This window comes from Thunnus albacares, chromosome 10 (assembly GCF_914725855.1).
Source record: "Thunnus albacares chromosome 10, fThuAlb1.1, whole genome shotgun sequence".
Classification (NCBI taxonomy): Eukaryota; Metazoa; Chordata; class Actinopteri; order Scombriformes; family Scombridae; genus Thunnus; species Thunnus albacares.
The window spans coordinates 8,457,803-8,479,853 of NC_058115.1; the positions used below are offsets into that span (position 1 = coordinate 8,457,803).

Below are 22,051 nucleotides of genomic sequence, written 5' to 3' on the forward strand. Positions count from 1 at the left end.
ATTAAGAGCTATACAAATAAACTTGGACCAGGCCAGCTTAGAAAATGGCTTCAGTTAACTCACAGTAGGAGCAGTCACAGGTACGCAGCACGCATTTTAATGTCAGGGAAAGCTACTGAATTCAATTGTCCGACAAATTTGATGAAGCAGAAGTTGTTAACAGCATGTCTTTCTTCAGGGCACAAGGAGAGTCCTGCTCACCTCCATCACACAGATAATTTCCCAGTCATGGTCACAAACCTGGAAGATGCTGTTACTGAAGAGAAAAAGTAATTCTCGTCCTAATCAGTGAGATCAGCCTGCACACAAGGCTGCATGAGGCAGAAGGCTGCATACTTCTGTAGAATGAACTAAAATCTTGATTTAATGTCAAAGTGGAGAAGATTCTTTGGATCAGAACATTAACACTACATTGTCTTTACCCCAGCAGTATTAGGACCAGTTGAAACATGGACTTCAGTGTCATTTAGCAACACAGAACAAAGCAGATAGATCACTCACACTGTGGTAAAATCATCTTTCCCCTAAAAGAGCAGTGTTTCAGTGGTGGAAGAAGTATTCAGATTCTTTACTTAAGTAAAAGCACTAATGCAGCAATGTAAAAATACTCCATAACAAGTAAAAGTCCTGCATGAAAAAATCTTATTAAGTAATAATAAATAAGTATTAGCAGCAAAATGTAGTTAAAGTATTAAAGTAGAAGTATTCATTTCATGCCTCTGATTGATATATTATGATATATATTGTATGACATTATTAGATTATTAATACTGATGCATCAATGTCTAAGCAGCTTTTAACTGTTCATATGCTTTATATACAGTTAGCTAGTTTAGTCCAGTGGTTCCCAACTTAGGGGTCAGGCCCCTCCAATGGGTCACCAGATAAATCTGAGGGGTCGTGAGATGATTAATGGGAGGGGAAAGAAGAAAAAACAAAGTTCTGATACACAAATCTGATTGATCTGATTTTTGGTGAAATATTGGATCATTTCAAAGACCTCATCATGTCAGATAAATGTAGTGGAGTAGAAAGTACAATATTTCCCTCTGAAATGTAGTGGAGTGGAAATATAAAGTAGTATCAAATGGAAATACTCAGGTAAAGTACAAGTACCTAAAAATTGTACTTAAGTACAGTACCTGAGTAAATGTGCTTAGTTACTGCTCACCACTGCAGCTTTTTAGCTTAAATCAGTGTGTGAGTGTTTGTTTGTGTGCCCCTTCAGCTGTGCCAAGAGTCAGCTGTGAGGGGACCGCTTCGGCATCTGAGATGCAGTTTTACAGCAGCAGTTACAAGAGCAGTGACAGGTCAGCCTGTAAAATCCTGTGTTAGCCTATAAATATTAATGAGTCTAAAGCAGTGTCTCCACTGTTGATGCCTGGAAGTGGGAGGGACTCAAACAGTGTTTGCCCCAAAGAAGAAGTCACTCAAAACATTGTAGAGTGGATATGGAGGAGGAAGAGGATTACACCTGGCCAGGTTAAGACAAGGAGCAGGGCCTGTCAAATGACTATATACACTATTATTTAAAGCTGCACTAATCAATATTTTTATATCAACAATGAATCAAATGGTTATGTGTAAGGTGAAAGGTGTTGCTGGTAATGAAAGACTCACAGAGAATTATCACCCAGCGTCAGTTCCCCTCAGCTCAAGAGAGATTTTACGGCTCTTTTAGCTTGTTATTTTGGTTTTATGGACCACGAACTCCACTATCATCAACCTCATTTTCAGCTACAGCCGGGAGCTGTGTCAGCGAAAAAGCACCAATAAATCACCTGCACACTACCTGCCAGCACCAAACAGCAGGCAAACAAAGTTAGAAACTAGCTGGTGAACACGATGGAACATTTAGCCAGATAGTTTTGCCAGGAGTTGGTGGAGACCAAAACAGAGTTAAAACAAGAATGAATATTGGACTCACATTCACCAGAAACACAACTCAAACTGAATGCTTCTGTGTCTGTTGGATGTGTAAACAGACACAACTGTTTGCCAGCCCATTAGCCATATTAACTTTTCATCTGCTTGACCTAAGTGGAATCTGAAAAATCAATTAATGCAGCTTTAATTGGGACATGGTGATAATATTGCGGTATAACATTGTTTTTTTTAGGATACTTCTTCATTTAATGGCTTCATATGGAAGTTCCTTGTAAACAACTGCCTTTAAAAAAAAATGAAAAGAAGCTCATTAGACTCAGTTGGATGGACTGTTTGTGTACTAATATTTAAAGGCTTTTTGAAAGCTGTCCCACCCTGAGGAGAATAACAATCTCTATGAAACACTAAATCTTTCTGGCTTTAGAGCAGAAAAAAAGACAGAATACTGGAATATAGTATTGGGTTTAAAAAAAACAATAGTGGCCTCTTAAATAGTCTGAAGCTAACCACCATTATTGTATTATCAATACTTTTACAAGTGTTACCATCACTATTATCAGCCATTGTCTAAAAGTAAATGAATCCTTCACATAATCAAAATCAGTCAATTTAATACTTATGTTCTTGTTCATTTAAATTTGCACTACTTGATGTAATAATAGACTCACATCACCCAACTATAAATATGTTTAATTGGTTTCCATGGAGCGACTTTTAATAAAAGAACTTGTGGGTATTTTTTTAAGGAAGTAAGAGTAAAGGGAACAAACAATCAATGGAGAGTGACAGTTTCTACAACTAACTCAATTGAAGAAATCAGTTTAAATCATAAAGATGCTGCTGGTGCAAAGTCTGATCATTCAACATCCCACTCATTTCATTTTGTTATGCTTAAAAAAAATAAATCATCTTCAATAAATCAGACACTGACTGGTTGGACTGGAGGCAGCAGAAACAGATGAAACTAGATTATGTAATACCTAAAAGTCCTTTTTTTCACATTCAGTTCGCTGTGGCTGCTCCGCTACGCCTTAAAGAAGATTAATAGCAGTATTTGTTTAATGAATATCCATGTAGTTTTTATTATGAGATTTTTTTCCCCCCCTTCTCCACTCCAGAGCAGTGCTGGGATGATGATGATGATGGTAATGATGATGATCAGACTATTACAGCAGTTCATTAGTTAGAAAGAAGAGGTGAAGATCAGAGAGAATAGCGTGGTGGTTAATGATGATGATCGCATGATCCCAACAGTCTACAAAGGAGTTTTCTGAGTAATATTTTTTCTTTTTATTAGATAGTGACAGTGGAGAGAACATGAGGAGTCAGAGAGGGGTACGACAAACAACAAACATCCCCAGAATCAAACATGGGGCGTTGATATGTGGCTAAACCACCTGCCCACCTGGACACACCTTCAAGGGAGTTAAATATGTGGTGATCAGGTAAAACTTGGTGATCTGGTTTAAGTATTTGCCAGAAAGTGGAGGAGAAGGTAGTGGGGAGTCTATGACCCATTTAGACAGAGTGCAGAGTCTATAAAAACTGTCTATAAAAGCTGAACCCACCTGGACCTTCTTCCTGTATTGTAAGACACCTGACAGACAGCAGCTGAGGTGTGAAATGGTCGTTTAATTTAATAGGATCTTTTAAATTTGTGTATTTGCATTGATTAACTTGCCTCCTGTTATTAATTTATTCCCCTATTCATTGTAATTGTTTACTGCACCCATTTTTTGGCCTGAATTTCAGTGTTTCCACTGAGCATTCTTTGGTGTTCCCAAGAGGATTTATTAAAATTTCAATTCATTATAAATAAAACCTTTGTTTTCGGGTCTTGTGTATTTGGTTATTGTTTGGTCACATTAAAGGATTTTAATCTTACACAGCTTTTAGATGATGAAACAGCCAGAGAAGATAATCAGCCCACTGAATCCTCTCATCTCCTCCAAGTGTCTGAAGGTATTAAACAGCAAGACAGGTGATGGGCATGTCACATGGAGTCACAAGTTTTTGCCGAGGTAGCAGGTTCCTTTCATCTGAGCTTCTACTGTCTGTTTTCTTTATTGAATCACAATGTGGAAATACAGTATTTATGCAAATATGTGCCCCCTCAAAAATCATACATGTGCTGTCAGGAGGCTGCAGAATCCCACACAGGATAAGCAGCCTTTTCTACCGTTTATAAGAAACAGATTCCTCAGAGGCAAGCCGGATCTCATCCAGGTCTTTACTGGTCTCCTGTTGATCCACTGTGTTTGTGCGTGCATTTTATAAAAAAAAAGTAGCCAGTGGCACCACAAGCTCTCATGATAACTGCTGTAGCGGGCATCGCATACGGACACCAGAACAGGAGACAGATTTTTGGCTGCAGTCTCTCATCTTCACCTGTATCTAATAACTTCCGTAGCCTGCAGATGCAAGGAAAGCTGAGTGGTTTGTTTTGACTTGTGCTGGGTTTAATTAGTATTTTAATTACAGACTGTCTGGGCCCCTTTTTGTTTTCTCTTTCTGGCTTTAACCACTAGGGAGCACTGTCCTCCAAACAATGCTTTTGAAGTGATGCAGCGGGTACCTGATCTGTTTTGTTTAATGAGCTCTTATTAAACAAAGTGGCTGCCTCACACTCATTTAGACTGACACAAATAACTCATATAACTACAACATTTTTATCCAAGGACAAGGGGAGAAATCTTTCAGCTTGGCTGGAATATAATATTTATTAAATCTCATATTCATTAAGCTGTAGTTTTACTGCATGTCAGCAGATAACCTATATAGTTTTTACTCTGTGATGACACCATGTCGTCTAGCTTTATGTTCTGTCATGTTACAACTGCTGATGACGTGTACTCGCTTAAGATCTTGTGAACAACACATCACAGTGTCGCTCACACTGAGGAAAAGCAGAGAAAAGCAAGCAGTGCAACTCTAATATCAAGAATCTAGAGAAGCTGTAATTACACACTGCTGGCGCTCTGGCTGCTTGGTTAGAAACTGGAGGGGATGGATTGTGTTGTAGTGTCAGCAGAAGTAGAAACAGCTGCATGTAGTGGAGTTAATCCATTTCCTGGCTCCGAGGGAGTCCAGGACATGAGGTTGTGTGTCAATACATGTGCTGTATGTGTCCTTGGTTAGCTCAGTTTTCTCCTGGCAGCACAGCTCAGAGGACTAAACTCTGCCCAAGAGCAAGAAAGTGGCTCATTTAAAGATATGGATTTGGACAAAGGAAGAGCTGTGACGTTATGCGAGTCATTGATCAGAATGCAGCAGCGTACCACTGCATCTCATCTCTCAGCTGCTTTATTATTACCGATAAATACTAACACAAACCACTCTCAGTATTACTACAAACAGTTTTATTCTTGTGTTTCATGATACTTTTTTCCCTCCGTTAAAACACAGTTACATGTATTCTCCAACCAACACCATTGAACAAACAAAAAATGTAGCAGATGTGAAGAGTGGGTTTACATGCACACAATACTCCATTCAAAGTCTTATTTGGAGTTAAGTCACTACTGTGTGTCTGTTCCAAAATATTGCTGTATAACTGTCTTAGGTTACCAAACAACTAATAAATTACATTTAAAAATACCACTGCGGAATAAGATACATGTCATATTCTCCTACTGATAGAATTTCTTTCTCTAATCAAATATATAACTTCAGATGTGAACCTACAATCACTCACAAAGACTATAAATTGAATGAAGTGTGCATGCAAACACACTCACAGAGGCTGCTGTCAAACAGACCCATAACTTCAGAAGACAGACTGGTATATCCAGATTAAACAAAAATGCAAAAGGTGATGATAAACTGGCTGAATCATTTCCAATTCATGATGTATGACAGCTTAATGTGTAGTTTCATGGTTCCTGTTCTTACTTTAGATTAGGGTGTGCAAAGGTAAAAAAAATAATCGACAACACTGAGTTTTCTATGCAACATTTGTAAATAAGATTTTAGTGAGAGAAGGACTTCCATGTATGGTTTGCATTGTAACTGTTTGATGTCAGTCTCCTTGTCTTCCCTAAATGACCTTTTGTTAGTGGTTACTTGAAGAAACTTCTTCAGCGATGTACATTATAGCAATTTACAGTAATATAAGACTCTGCCAGTTGGCTCTGCTGAGGGTATTAACGAAGCAGGACAGGAGTGGAAATGGTGTTAAGTCTCCCAGGGGTCTAGTTCATGTCCTACTGCCCAGATGTCGGGGCTGAAGGTTCAGGGTCATCTGCCAGAGGCTCACGGGTTCCGTATTTGCTCTTTAATGAACGTCCCAAAAACAGCCAGTACTCCTTACGGACCGTGTCCTTCTCCTGCGCTAGAAGTTCACAAATCTTGAATAGATAGAACAAACACAGGAAGGGTCAGAAAACAACAAGAACGGCATCATTTTAGGGCTCAATGTTTATTTCTAAAACAAGAAAATGCTGATCTCCCACAGAGAGTTATCAGCAAGCAACAGGAGTCTTTATGGCAAAGATTAAACACGTGCTAGATGTCAGAAATCAAGTCATATTTACCAAGTTGCAATAGTTTCTAAGGCTGTTTTTGTAAATTCTGATTACAAAAACAGCCTTAGAGATTATTTGTGTTAAAAAAAATCTTTTTGTTAACAAATCTCTTACTTCTAGAGCCCTTCTTAAGGTTTCCTTTCGTTCCTCTGCATTTTCTTTTTGATCACCGTTCTCCAAGGCGTCCTCGTAGCAATCAAAGAGAAACGCTAGAAGGTAAGGTGAACAATGCGTCTCCTTCAGCTCTAGGACTTTCTCCAGCAGGCCTGGCTGGGACGACAGACCTCTGTCTGGCAGCATCCTTAAAAAAAAAAAATGAAAAAAGGGGGTACTGTCAGTGAGCTTTTCTGTTTTTAATAACTGATTCTCCACTTGATTTTTACCCCTGTAGCGTGTATATATTGTCAATGTCTGAATGGGGATGGCTCTCTGATATATCTGAGGTTTCATTTGACGGTGAAACAGATGCATAAATTCATAATAAAACAAATATACCAATGTTTTTCTCCATGCAGATTTCCTGGGTAATTTCATATATGGTATACAAAATGCGTTTTACATCTTACCCTTTCAAATAGTTCCATGCGCTTTCATTGTGGGGAGCTTTCTTGATCTGGGTCAGACAATACCTGGAATACAGAAGGGGAAAAGGAATTAGTCAATTGTATGCAGAAAAAAATAATCAACTTTCATCCAACTTCAAAGGTGCAAATTAACCGAGTGACCAAATCTTGTAGATTTTTAAGAAAAGTGCTTACTGAATCTCCCTCTCCAGTATGGTTGGATCAGAGAAGCCTGTAGTGTGAGAAATTACAAAATGCCTCTGGTTCCACGAGGAGTTATTCCTCACGTCTTCTTCCAAGAGGTTCTCCACAAACTCTAGCTCATTGTCCCACAGTTTGTACTCCTGAGGATTGAACAGGACAAATGTTGGCAGCGCACTTGTTTGTGTAATCATGTAGTGCTTTTAGTGGTGGCCCTGCAATGCCTGAAACAATTACTGACCAAAGAAGGACTCAAACAACACACCAAAAAACAAACAAATATGTAAAGGATTTAGTCTGGCAGAGTACGCTGGCTGTGGGCAGAAAACTGGATCTCAGCCCTCAGATATAAAGCCAAATTCTGCTCAGAGCTCCCAACACCTACCTGGATGACCCATTGTCTGTGCTGCCAGGCGTGGTAGTTCTTTGCATCTTGGCTGAGAATGTCCGCAATGAACTCCAGCTCCTCTGAGGGGTCGTTCAACCACTCTACTACCATACGTCTGTGATGCCTGGAAGAGGAGTCCAGATAACTTATTTTCAAATGTTTTCATTCAACCGAATAATTTTAGAAATAATATGAATTTTTGAGGAAAAACTTAAGCCTTTGCAAACAAACACTTTATGAGTAAAAATGTTTTGTCCAATAATGTCACATAATTCAACACCTGATTACTCTGCCGGCACTTACCAGACTTGGTAGTTTTTGGGTTGCTCCTCAATGATGGCTGTAATGTACCTCATCTCCTCCCTCAGGTCTTTTGTCAGCGCTTGCAGTAATACTCGCCTGTAGTGCCTGCACATTTTCACAAATGAAAGATCTGTTTATATTTATGCCACACAGACGCCATTGTCTTTTTGAAACACAGTAAATCATATGTAAATGAAGTAACTATTTGAAAAGTTGTTCATTAACAGCCCTACGCATCACATACCCAGAGAGCCAAAGATAAAATAAACACCTTAGCTGTGGAGGTGCAGCTTTTATGAGTCACAGCCCAGCATCTAAAGGAGAAATTGCTCTTTCCAATTTGTTCAAATATTCTCAAAATCTTTTGAAAAGAAATCTATAAACTAAGACTTTTAAAAGAAAATCATCTCTTTGGTTGTTTCTGTTCCCCACCATGTTGTGGTGAAATTAGACATTGCTAAAAAGTAAACTTTTTTTTCCATATTCCAAACATGCAGCATGCTCACCACACTGTGTAATTTGCCGCATTTAGCTCAATGGCATCTGCTGTCAAGGCGAAAGCTCGCTCGCTTCTTTCATCATTCTTCAGGAGTGCACGGAAATAGTCATAAACATCAGAGACTGTTGGAAGAAGTGAATATACATTAGTTTTAAACTGTGAATGTCACTGACAGGGTTTTACTACTAATTATTTGTTTTGTCTACTGTCTGCGGCTTCTAGCTTCTAGTGGTCGGTTGTTTAGATGTGCAGCTTGCAGAAAAAAGTTTGCATCTATCAATTCAGAAAGATCAGGAACAGCCTGCATTATTTATACTACATTGTAAGGCAGTGCTGCATATTCTACTTGTAGTTTCATAGAATGAGAGTGAAAGTAAAAATAGTATTGACTCGTTTGAATTGCCCCATCTGAAAAGAAGCACTGTAATGCTCAGAAAAACATGCTGAAACATGTCAGTTATTTCTTTTGTCATGTTGCAAGCTACAGTATGTTGATTGAATCTGCAAGCGGCTTCCCACTTTCACCCTCTGAGACTCATAGTACTGTATGTGTCTCTTTGTAACAATCTTACACTTTTCAGAGTAGGCGATCTTCACTACAGGATTTGGTCCATCATCCTGAGGAACAGGCTCCAGGTCTGCCCACTCCTTTCTGTCTCTGAAACACACAAACACGGGGGCGGATTACTGGCTGCTGTCCTACAGTACCGCCTGAAGGCAGCTAATGTAGGTAGTAGCTACTGCTCTTTACGCTTCCAGCTGCTTTAGTTTATCAAATGTAATAAGACAATTGATAGTAAAATAATGAATAAACGTTGTTGAGGACGTTACATTGACACATTTTATTTTAAATCTTAGTTAATGTCTGATATTATTATTCTTGGCAGGGGTGGGGACGGACTTGCAAAACTCAGCCATTCAATTAGCACAAGACTATTTCCATAAATGTCTGTTTGACGTTTTCTATTACTTCCAGTGACACATGTGGTAATGTAATTATGGCAGACGTTAATTAATCTTTGACATTAAACTTAAAAACCTTCCGTTAACGTGTTAATAAAAGAAATAGTAGTTAAGTTACCGTTAGGAAGCAGCTACCGAGCTAGCCACCCAAACCTTTCTAGAAACGTTAACAAACCCCTAAGTTACCTGTAAAACTTATATCGAGTCGGGTCCACAACAAAGTCATCCTCGAGGTGGTCCTCTGCCTCTACATTAAATTCTGTGTCCTCTTTGACGTCTACATATTGATTTGAAATATCCTCGACACCTGACATTGCTCTAACTTGCTAGCTGCTTAATCGCGTCTGTGTTTCGTGAGGAAAGAAGGGAACGTCACTTCCGGTGAGGCGGAAAAGGTTTCCTTTACGTACGGCGGGAAGTTTTGCACTTAGAACCTACAGCAGTGTTTGAGAATCATTAAAAATATAATCTGGTCGCAGAACAGATCCGCAGAGGCTCAACAGGTGTCCGTGTTTAACACATTTGTCTACATTTCGAGGACTTCCGACACCTCCTGGTGACGTTTTCGCTGAAACCTGATGTGATATCGAAGTTATCGTAATTATGAATGTCACCGTAATTTTTCACCTAATTGTACTGAAATCAAAAGACGAATGTGGATGCCTCACATCAACCAAAGACTGTTCGGTGTAACTAAATTTAATGGATATTGTGTTACATCTTGAATAAACAGTATTATAATCATCACACGACATGTTAATCTTCCTCTACCGTTTATCCCGTATGACGTGAACGCGGCAGCTGCCGAGATGTACCTTGAGACATGACTTATATATACAGTACACACGTCACTATTAAACTTTTTCAAATCATTTTTACAGTGGCATCCATAATTGAGAGGGCTTTCTTTCAGGGTTTCTCCGCAAATATAAATATTAATTCTAATTCAATCCGATCTCAGCTTCTTGACACTTCGATCGGTTTCAATAGGATCTGAGCCATCCAGATGAAAATCAAAATCCATTTGATTTTTAGCTTGCCTAAGAGTTTCAAGAACCAACTGTGTAATCTCACATTCACACCATTTAATACACCAACAGTGCACGAATAAGCATTTCTCACCAATATCGCACACTTTTAGGTTCTTTTTGTGTGTTTGTGTACATCTCTCCACAAATTGGAGGGGACAATCTCAGGAATCTTCCACAATACTTGTCTTGAGCACCGCTGTGGGACCACAGAGGTTCAGCAGCACTAGTAGATTTACTCTTTGGCTCCCTCTTATGGCATGATTTTGCTATCTTGTATTTTGGGGAAATGCAGGCAAGCATGAATAGAAACTGGAAATGTAACAGTATGAAATGACATATAAAAACACATCATATAAAATTTACATTCTGACTTAATGTTATCCTTGGGATATCTAAATCAAAGTTTAATAACAAAAGAGCAAAAATGACAACACATTTCTTATTTGGAATAATTTCCTGAAAGCAAGGTCAAGCTGAACTTTATTTTCATCAACGACTCTGGACATTATAAAAATAAATAGATGATTCACAGTCAGTGGATCGTAATACAAATTGTTATCAAAATGATGTATCAGCCAGAATGAAGAATTAAACACATGCATAATCACCATTCCATCAACCTGTACATTTTCAGAGTACTTGTCTCCATTATTTGCAATTAACAAAATCTGTTTTTCCAACAGAACCTGTTGACAGAATATAAAATCACCATTCAAATTAGACAGCTATGCAAGTTGAATATGCTTCTTTCTGACAAGTGTTCGATGATGGCTTGACCCAAAGTATGTTCACTGACTGTCTTCTTGATCCAATCCGTGTTTTTCAATGTAGCGCCTGGAAGAGAAAAAAAGATAAAACCAACAGTCATATGTTAACTAGATTTTAAGAAGACTTTAGTATTTATTTTAATCTATCAAGACTGACCTTGTATAGATGGTTAATGTGAGACAAACACTACTTCATTACAGACTGGGTATGTAACAACTTTCTAACTGCTTCTGGCCTCACTGTGGTTGAAATCCACATGGTCATGTCAGTGCCTTTCTTTATCACTACAAACGAGTCCTTTCACATTACACAGTTAAACCATTGTTAATATAAAAATATTTATCAGTGTAACTTTAAAGTTACACTGGGTATTTGTGTGCTGTGTCGCCTCCGATGTGATGAGGTATCTGATCAAAAACCTTCATGAACGACAGACGAGTGACAAATTAAAGGAAAAACTGGTCCAGGTCTGAATGCTTGACCCCTACAGTGAGGGGATCTGGTGGCTCTGTTATGCTTTGTGGGGCATTTTGCTGGCATGGTTTGGGTCCACTTGTCCCTTTAGAGGAAAGAGTCACTGCAAATCAATACAGTTGTTCTGAGTGATCACCTTTATCCCATGATGAAACATTTCTATCCTGATGGGAGTGGTCTCTTCCAGGATGACAATTCCCCAATTCACAGGCCACGAGGGGTCACTGAATGGTTTGATGAGTATGAAAATGATGTGAATGATATGCTATGACCTTCACAGTCACCAGATCTCAACCCAACTGAACACGTATGGGAGATTTTGGACTGACGTGTTAGACAGCGCTCTCCATCACCATCATCAAAACACCAAATGAGGGAATATCTTTTGGAAGAATGATGTTCCTCAGACTTGGCATTGATTCTACATGTCTCTGAACTCTACTGGAGGGATTAACACCATTCTTAGACACTTAGACCCTTCCCTCTAAGGGGACAAGTGGACCCAAACGATACCAGCAAAATGCCCCACAAAGCATAACAGAGCCACCAGATCCCCTCACTGTAGGGGTCAAGCATTCAGACCTGTCACTCAGATCTGTCACCCGTCTGTGCAGTATTGTCAGATGACATCGGTCTTCCTGGTTCACAACGCTTTCTGCCAAAGTCAAGTTGAGACAGTTAAAAAATCTCATGTTCGTCAACCCCCTTTTCTTTGAGTGAACTGTTCTTTCACTGCTGTTTTAAAGACAGCCTGGATTTCAGAACAAATCTGTAGGGTCTAAATTAGTGAAGACAGGTGTATTTTTCATGAGACTTTTGCCTTCTGCAGCTTTAACAGTATGCAGAATCAGTACTGAGTGACAGACACGACACTAGGAATGAATTCAAAGTAAATCTCAATCCAAATGAATATTGCACAATTCTAAAATGTGCAAAATGAAGTAAAAGTTGGCTTTTCTTTGAGGTGTCTTATTAACATGAACTGAACAGACATGGAGTCTTTTCAATTAGTGCAGAAATATTTGATAAAAAAAAAATTGCAGAGACTTACGGAAAAGTTAATTTCACCATTCTGTAGCTGAACCTTTTGCTATTTCTACATAAATGATCAAGCAATCTCTTTGTGACACAATATTGCTAATGGTAAGAAAATCTCACCGTCTTGCAAAATTATACAGCGCTTCTTTTCTCTCTTGGAGAGACAAATGTCTGTCAGCTGGTGATCTCCCAAAAGATTTGGCAGCAGGCTGTGGATGACAGAAAAGGGAATCATAAATTTCATAAAAAACAAAAAGCTTGATAGATTCAGCATTTGGACACGAATGAACAGTCAATGTGTGACTTCATGCAGCAGCTGTACTAAAATTCCCAACATTTAAATGCTTATATACAACTTTTAATTCCCCAGCAGTCAAATAGAGAATATGAATCTCATGTGTTCACGGATGCTCAAATGGCTCCTAAATCATAAATTCTCCAGTTGGAGAGCTCAGACTGTATAATCAAAGAGTGAAACCTTTATGGTAGGAGCAGAACCAGAGGAATAGGAGCTGTTCTTCGAAGGCCCAAATGTTGACGTCCCAGTTGCTTCCATTGGTGTTTCCTCCTTGTTCTCCAGCAGATTTGTTATGGTGGTGTCAACACAATTGGTTTTTGCTGTACAAAATCAAGACGAAACTCTTAAGTGCAGAGCAATTAAGACCATATTCAAGTTGTTATGGATGTGTTACAAATAAGGAGGGAGTGACCCGTTTCAGGAAGAATGAACAGGACAGATGGTGGAGCAGAGTAAACAACAACGACGACAGTATACTTCAGTAGGCTGCACTGACATGTAAACTTGCACTGACATTGTGCCTTACCTAAGTCCTTTGTGATGACATTGAGTGGGACATGAGGCAGCACGTCCTTCACCTGTTGGGCCATCTTAGCAATCCTGTGGTCATCTGCTCCCAGACTCTGGACCATGAAGCCAAGGCCAATAGAGCCCGGTCTGACACCTAAGGTGAAAAATACAACAGCTGAAATCTGAACAAAACTCAAATACAATCTGCTGAATCTTCTACAGGCACAGAATCAGATGTGTTGGGTGATTATATGATTTTCTTACTTGTAGCTGTTTGTGGTACGATGTGTCTTTTCCTTTTGATGTGCTCTGCTTTATCAGCTTTAGTGATCTTTGTAGACACCAAGCCAAGTTCACAGGCTAGCAGCTGAAAACAAGAACACACAATAATCACAATCTGCAGCACAAATGGAGTAGAAGAGATACGGGTGGATTTAATATACATCTAATAATGTGCTTTTTGGGAATTACAGTCAGATCTTTTAAGTTTACTAAACAGATACAGTTATCAAGCTCAGATAATTGCATGAATTGTGAATACTGTATGACATGTACTCCTTCATATTTGTTTAACCTTTAAGCATTTGGCCTTTATACTCTTTTACTCTACTGGCAAACATTATTTTACCTCCTGGACTTTGTTGGCAAACTCCTGCGTGGACTCTCCATCTTGTCTGGATACTGTTGGGAGCCAACTGGGGTGAAACGGAAAAACAAAAAAGCGATGTTAGGAAATAATTCTGACAGCAATTATGGCAGGAGAAATGTTTAAAATCACCAGGAGACTTTTCAGAGACTGAATTTGTGCCTCGAGAGTATTAAAAAATTACTTATGAAAGAAATGAAGTTTTAATAGTATTTATGAGTGAAAGAGGTCGAAGTCATGCTGATTAATCAATATTACTGGATAGAGATAGAGAAGATGAGCCAGACGTTGTTTGGGATTCAAAAGCAAAGTATTTTTATCAGCCTTTGCTTTCTTTCTTCTGCTCCAGGAGCATTCGGTAGTTTTGAGAATCTAGTTTATGTAACTGTCATCCCCACAAAACCACCTCATTTCACAAGAGAGGCTCTGTGGAATATCATGATTCGACTTTACAAAACTGTTGCTGATAGAAATAATGATACAAATTATTTAGTACCTTACATGATACACTGTACATGGAGCAAAAAATGTCCACAAAAGCTCCATCAGCCAACTGGAATCTGGTGTGCTCTGTGGATGTCAAAAACACAATTACAGTCAAAGATAGTGTTATATTACATGTATGTACTCAGGGATATGGACAATATTAGCTTTGGTGGGTTGTCCTGGTCACCCAAACAATCACACAACAATTCAAAAATATCCTCTCTGATTGTAAAAGCCCAACATTATCCACTGCTGCACACAAACACAAGACTGCATTATTCTTTGATCCGAGTACTGAAATGGCTGAATCAGATTTACGCAGCCAACACTAATCTGCTTCCTGCTGCTTCCAGGAAACTTCACTCATTTTGTAATGATTTTTCATAGCTGGGGATCAATAGTTACATGGTTTGAATGTCATTACTAAGCAAGTTGTTTATTGTCATCTGTAATGGAACCACAGGAAGGTATACGATAAAATTCTTGTACCTAGAAATCTCTTCTCCTTGCATAACACTCAAATATTCCAGACAGAATACAAGATGCAAACAGAGAATGATGTAAATACAGAATAAACTTTATTTTGTCTTAAAAAGCAAATTCAAATGACATTACCAAAGCAATCAATGGTCTGGTCACCCGTAAGGCCACAGGTTGAATGGACTCTGTCAGAGAGAAAGGCCAGGAACTGAGAGGAAAAAATATATATAGTACACTAGTTAGTGAGTCTGTGTGCTGTGAAGAAATAATGTTGGACATTCAAAACTTTGTTTCCTGAAGACAAATAAAATTCTGTGCACATGCCAGGTTTCTGTCCTTTGAAAACATTTATTAATTTAACACTGCAAGTCATGAAGAAAACATTCTGTGATGTTTTGGTATGATTTAGTCATGTTTAGTGTGCAGTGAAAACTATTATAAACAGAATGTCAAAACTCTGCAAACAAAAGCATTGCAATATTCTTGATCTCATTATGGAGAGCTGTGAAGACCTTCCAGTCTTTTAGGTTTCAGTGCATCTCTGGGAGAATTGAGCTGAAGATAACCTGCTCTTGGTTCTGAGATACTCAAATTAACAATAAAAATGACTCCATTTTGCAGCTGTTTTCACTTGCCTACACTGATTTCCCCGTAGAATTCTGGAGGGAAATTAGTAAAGGGAATCAACTGGCAACATAATTCATCTCTATCTCAAAGTGCTGTGGAAGATGGATCATTATCTATGGCTGGCTTGATTAAATCACTGTTTCTTTTTACAACTTAAGTCATGAGTATAAAGCCAAAATACCATTTCTTTGTCCTAAGATAGATAAATTGATCCCAATTAGTTACAACTGTGCTGGAGGACTGGTTTGATGATTGGAAGTGCATGTGGATGACTAAAACCAGAAACAAGCTAAAGAAAATTGGCATTTGTATTCATCTGATGTTTTCAATGTGGACTTCAATGGGTAACACTTTCTGCCAGTGTTGCATGGATCATCTCTGCTCAAAAATAATAACTGTGCTGTTCTCAGTGACGGGGATCAAACAAGAGTTCTTACAGTGATTGGTTACAACCTGCAACAACACATGTTTGGACATACCTGAACTTGAGCAGGCCAGCACGGCCGTTTGTGGTGTCCTCTTCAGGAAACAGGAGCAAAGGTGGGGTGCCTTCAGTGGAGCAGTACCTCTGAAGAGACTCTCCTATCGCTCCCTGGCCAGACGCTGAATGGATTTCCATGAAACCTCTGGCCCAACACACAAAGCCTGTGGAGCCCTCTAACTGAGGCTAATGAGCAGAAAGAAAGAGCAAGTTCACCGAACACTGCATTTACCATATTTAAGAAGAAGTTGCATGTTGAAGTGACGAAAGAAGAAAAAAGGCAAAAGTAACTGACATACATGAGAACACTTTTCACCTCTGAGAGATAGCAAGATGGCCTAGACAGTGAGCAGGTAAAACTTTGACATGCTTTCATGCACCAGTGCACACCGTCTCCTCTGCAAACGTCCATGTGCCATCTGCAGCCTTTGATGCTTAACTACAAAACTAGATGCACTTTCATCCCTGCTGTTTCAGAGGGAGATCAGTCACAGTTCCTTTAAAAGTAACACTGACATGAAGGTATGAGGATCCTTTCTTTTAATGTTGGAGCATTTATGTGTGAGAGTGCATTTATTAACACAGGTTATAAGCAAAAAGAAAACTACAGAAATTAACTAAGTTTTTTTAGGGCTAAACGATGAATAATAAAACCGTAATAAATGAATACAGTTTATTTGCAGTTTTCAGCAAATATGTTTAAATGTTTTAGATGTACATACAACGTCCACAGTAACATCATTGAAGACATGATAGTTGGTGCATGCTGACAAGTGCTAACTGGTGCAGAAAGCATGTAGGACTTACAATAGACAGATGCTCAAAATGTTCAAAATACACTGCATAACATGTTTTAACCAAGGAAAAAAATAATGTAGGACACTCACTGTATTGCAGGGGGTCAGGAGGTTGATTATGTTGTGATCAAACTCTGTCACATGATTGCATATGTACAGCTTGGTGTTTTTGTCTCTGGAGCGAGGGTTTTTCTGTCTCACGTGCATCCCCAGGACTGAGCACATCACCCTCACAATAAATCTAACAGAAGAAGAGAGAAAGAGAAGTGACAAGTGACTTTTCAATGATTTACAGCTTTGAAGGATGACCACAGTGACTTTATACTCTCACTGCACTACAGCAACAGTCATTCCCTTTATTTGAACATGGAGATTACTGTGATCAAGGTCTTATTTACAGGAGGCCACAGTGTAACAGACACATACCATATCAAACATATTGAGCACCCATTTGCCTTTATGGTAGTTAATGGGGTGGCTGGATTTAATGCAGTCATTATAGTTTTGAAAGGCAGCCATGCTGCAATTATTTTTACTGCTGCTAATGTAAAAAGTGTCGCGAATGCTGTTCAAGCTAACATCAGTGAACAATTTATAAAATGTGTAATCGTTTATAATTCAGTATTGAAGATATTCAACCTTCTCCTAGATCTGTGTTTAAAAGCAGCCTTCAGTCTTTATTTTTCCTACAAATAAGAAAGTGTTAAAACATAAATATACTGTCCATTTCCCTTCTTTTTACTTCTTTGATTATCCTTACTCTTCTTTGTAGAAGAATATAATATATAAATATATATTTTTACATCATTGCACATAAATGAATATACTGTTTTGGCTTATTGTTACTAAAACATATGCACTCAGTTTATTAGGAACACTTAACCAGTCCTGCAACAAACTCTATCTTAATAATGGAGTTCAGTTTCTGTTGAAACTGTTTTAGACAGGTGTCGATTCAACTTTATGGTTATTACGGAGGCTGTAGTTTGTGGTGCTGTTGGACTATCGCTCCACAGGGTAGATTAAAAGAGTGATATTTGATTCATGTGATAAGTAAAAGATTAAAAAAAGTATACTGCATAAACTTACCTTCTAACAAAACTTTCTGGAAGTGCACAGCTGACCAGGAACACGTGAACACCGATAAAAATCCGTATTAACATCAAACAAATGCCAACTGGAAAGTAAATCAGCAATAGCAGGAGAACAAGTGCATCTTTGGGAAACCTGTGCCAATAAAAAGGGTCAAAAGTTATACACATGGAAATTATAGAAGTGGATCCAGCAAGAAAACGACAAATTCATTGCTAGTGAGATTTTGACAAATCACATGAATCACACTGAGACTTTGCAAACTTAGCTAGCCAAAAAAAAAAAAAATCTACAGTATGCCACAGTAATGATTATCTTTTTAAAAGACCAGTGATATAAGATGAAATCTGTCACACTCAAGAGCCCAGGATTCAATTTATTTTTATTCAATAAAATCTCCACACTTGGCCACTATGCATTAGTGTAATATGTAATATGTATTAGTATGAGTATCATAATTCATCACTGCTGATGAAGAAAACATCACCTATCTACTTCATTATAGATTGAGCATTACTGTGATTTTAGGTTTCACATTCAACCACAGTGTCCTCCTTTCATTTTCGACACTTTATTACACGTGTCTCTACGTGATTAACTCGGCAATTACATGCTAGAGATACTCGGGATTTTTTGTGTGTGTGTGTGTGTTGTGTCCAAAAATCCAACAACATAATCAATACTGCTGCACCTACAGGCTTTATATCCCACCTGTACTGACACGTATTTATTTCTGACGTTATTTGATGAAGTTATTCACACCACATACACAGAGGTGCATATGTTATATCAGCCTAGTGTATCTGCTTTGCAGAAGATTCAAGATCACTTCATTATCATTTCTCAGTACTCGCTTACATTGAAATCAAAGACCAAAATCTGTGCACTTGCAGAATAAACGACTTAAACAAACTTAACTACGAAAAGTATAAGATTGCTAAAAAATATATTGTAAGAACGTTTCAGAAACATAAAGGAATTATATAAAAACACACAAGTATAAAAGTCTTGTAATATCGGCAAAGTTAAACATGAGGTAGAGCAATGAGTTTTTGCCACAAGACATTTGACTGTTGTGAAAGTGATTGATGCAGTAATGGAGGCATGGTTTTCAGAAGCTAAAGTCTTTTAGAAAACTTCAATGTTGAAATTGTATGATGTCAAGTTCAACAGCCACCTCAGGTGAGCCTGTTGAAGCATTTTTTAAAATCTGATAACAGTGCGACGTGTCCATTGAAATTAGCATTACATAAGGTTGCATAATGAACGTTAGCAGAAACGTTAAAGCCGTTTAGCCAATAACACTTATTCGTCCGGAAACCTGTTAGCGAGGTTAGCTAACGTTAAATGCTACTGATATTATTCACTGTGTTTACTGAACCTAACTAACGTTACAGGACAAAACTGTGGCTACTGAGCGTTGGCTAAAGGTTAACTGGGTAGCTTACATTATCTAGCCACCGTTAGCTGACTTACCGACGAAAGTCAAACATGTCTTCAACCCCCCGAGTCTCCATGTCCGCCAGCCGGTGCTATGACTGCAACAACAACCTACTCCCTAAAAATAAACTAGTCATAACGTTTCACGACGACAATTGTGTCATTCGGTGGGTAAACTGGCAGCTAAGGTTAGCGTTAGGTTACTGTTTCCCCGAGGAGCTGGCAAGATTGACAAAAAAAGCCGGTTTCGACAATCTAGCAGCAAGTTCACAATGTTAGCTTAGCAGTTGTCAACAAATGTTCCGTTCTTCTTTTTTTTTTCTTCTTCTTTGGTTTTGCTGGCGGACAATGTTCCGTTCTGCTAGAGCTGCTAGGGGCAACAACACTTCCGGACCCGATCTTTCAGATTAAAACTGACACCTCTACAAAGTCTTCACTGACTGGAAACTGAGCTGAACTCTGCTCAACATGCTCACGCTGCAAGTCTGAATACAGAGCATAACCTGTGCGCTATCCTCATGCTTTCTTTGTCATCTGAACACTGTACACCAAAACCACCAGGCACAGGGACAGTTTCTTTCTCCCTGAAAACTATATAATACTGCAGTGGTGGAGGAAGTACTCAGATCCTTTACTTAAGTAAAAGTACTAATACAGCAATGTAAAAATGCTCAATTACAAGCAAAAGTCCTGCATGAAAAATCTTACTACTGTAAAAGTACATAAATACTGTGAGCTTGATGTAGTTAAAGTATTGCGGTAAAAGTAGTGGTTTGGTCCTTCTGACTGATATATTATTATATATGACATCATTAGATTATTAATACTGAAGCATCAGTGTTAGAGCAGCATGTTACTGTTGTAGCTGCTGGAGGTGGAGCTAGTTTCAACTACTTAAGATACAGTTAACTAGTTTAGTCTAGTGGTTCCCAACCTAGGGGCCAGGTTCCTCCGAAATCTGAGGAGTCATTAGTCCAAACAAAAATGTGACCCTGACTACACACTGCTTTTTGTAAGCCATCAAAAGCCAAAAAGGTTGGAAACCACTGGTTCAGCAATACAAGAAATATAAAATGGTTCAATCATCCCCATACTGGGACGAAAATTCCTGTTCAGGAATTTATAAACTGTAAGTCAACTCATGTGATTTACATGTTATTATGTCCCTGTGGTCTAGCTTACATTGGACAAGCCAAATGACCTCTTAAACAATGAATATCGGAGCACAAAACTGCAATCCGTACAGGCAATATGGATTATGCAATTGCAAAACATTATGCTGAAGCAAATCACGGTTCACCTTCTTCATTAAAATTCTGTGGGACTGAGAAAGTCATGATGCCCACTAGAGACAGAAATGTTTTGGATATACACATTCAACACCATCACACCAAATGGTCATAATGATGATTTCAGTTTAAAATGCTTTGTAAATTAGGACTGTTTGTAATCTATGTGTCCCTTTATTGCCATCTAGTGTAGGTTCTTAATAGTGAATCAATGATGGCCAGAAACAGTGTTTTGTGAAGTTTCATATTGTATGTAATGAGGTTTAAATCAGATTTAACTATATGCTTGAGATTGGTCCCTGTATCTAGAACCATGGAATATGAAAAGTGATTAGTTCCTAAATAATTGGGTCCAACTCCCAGCTGTGTATTAACTCTGCCCTTGTATATATGACTGAATTGATCCTGTATATTTCAAATGCTCTGAAGAAGACTCTGTGTCGAAACATGTAGGTGAATTTTTGACTAGAGACTTTGTATATAAAGTAACGTTTCACTTTTTTGCCGTTTAATATTTATCTCAGCACTCTTCACTTCTTTGCACTATTTGTATCCTGTTTACAGTTCACAGAAACGGTTTAACCTGTATATAGTCATTCCTTGTGTATATTTCTGTAGACTGCTGTGTTGGTATATTTGTGTAATTACACTGAGGGCCACTAAACCAGAGTCAAATTCCTTGTATGTGTAAACACACTTGGCCAATAAAGATAATTGAGACTCTCAGAGGGTCTAACTCAGCTGTGTGTACAAAATATAAGATCACAGGACAGACAGTATGTGTCTCCCTCATATGGTTATAATTAAGAGTAAGATATACACACACAGCAGTAGAATAAAATAAATAGTTAAATAGAAAAATTTGTTATTATACATTGTGCAGTAATTATATAAATATTATATAATAAAAACTTGTTATTATCCATGACGCAATGATCATATACATAGTATAAATATACTATTGACACTCGCACATCAGTTCATTGCATCAATCGACATTTGTCAGTAAGAACAACCCACATTATACAGTTACTGGCTTTATTTACACTTCTGTGTAGCTTTAGAGGGGACAATTGATTTATAAGTGTTGAAATACAGTTTTAAAAAAACTTTTTAGAATTCGAAAATTGATTAGTGATCAGACATTCTTTTGTATGGCAGAATTAATAACAACTACATACTTGTCCCCCACACTAAACTGGTTATTTACAGTTCCTGTGAGAACTGACTGATCAACTCACTAACCAGAGTAACTTCTGACTTGTTA

The 22,051-nt window shown here is 38.3% G+C and overlaps 2 protein-coding genes across 2 annotated transcripts; both read right to left on the reverse strand.

Moving 5' to 3' along the window:
- Positions 1–5,229: 5,229 nt before the first annotated feature.
- fnta (farnesyltransferase, CAAX box, alpha) lies at positions 5,230–9,827 on the reverse strand. Its single transcript, XM_044363515.1, has 9 exons — positions 9,514–9,827; positions 8,937–9,022; positions 8,372–8,486; positions 7,866–7,970; positions 7,560–7,686; positions 7,169–7,317; positions 6,977–7,039; positions 6,525–6,711; positions 5,230–6,233 (listed from the first exon to the last, which is right to left on the reverse strand). The coding sequence occupies exons 1-9, from the start codon at positions 9,639–9,641 to the stop codon at positions 6,090–6,092; spliced, it is 1,104 nt and encodes a 367-aa protein (XP_044219450.1). The 5' UTR covers positions 9,642–9,827; the 3' UTR covers positions 5,230–6,089.
- Positions 9,828–10,821: 994 nt separating this feature from the next.
- aup1 (AUP1 lipid droplet regulating VLDL assembly factor) lies at positions 10,822–19,888 on the reverse strand. Its single transcript, XM_044363514.1, has 12 exons — positions 19,532–19,888; positions 18,053–18,190; positions 17,054–17,204; positions 16,165–16,352; positions 15,194–15,266; positions 14,589–14,662; positions 14,075–14,141; positions 13,711–13,813; positions 13,463–13,600; positions 13,117–13,256; positions 12,759–12,847; positions 10,822–11,192 (listed from the first exon to the last, which is right to left on the reverse strand). Exons 1-12 carry the CDS (start codon positions 19,570–19,572, stop codon positions 11,147–11,149), a joined length of 1,248 nt encoding a protein of 415 aa, XP_044219449.1. The 5' UTR covers positions 19,573–19,888; the 3' UTR covers positions 10,822–11,146.
- Between the last annotated feature and the right edge of the window lie 2,163 nt (positions 19,889–22,051).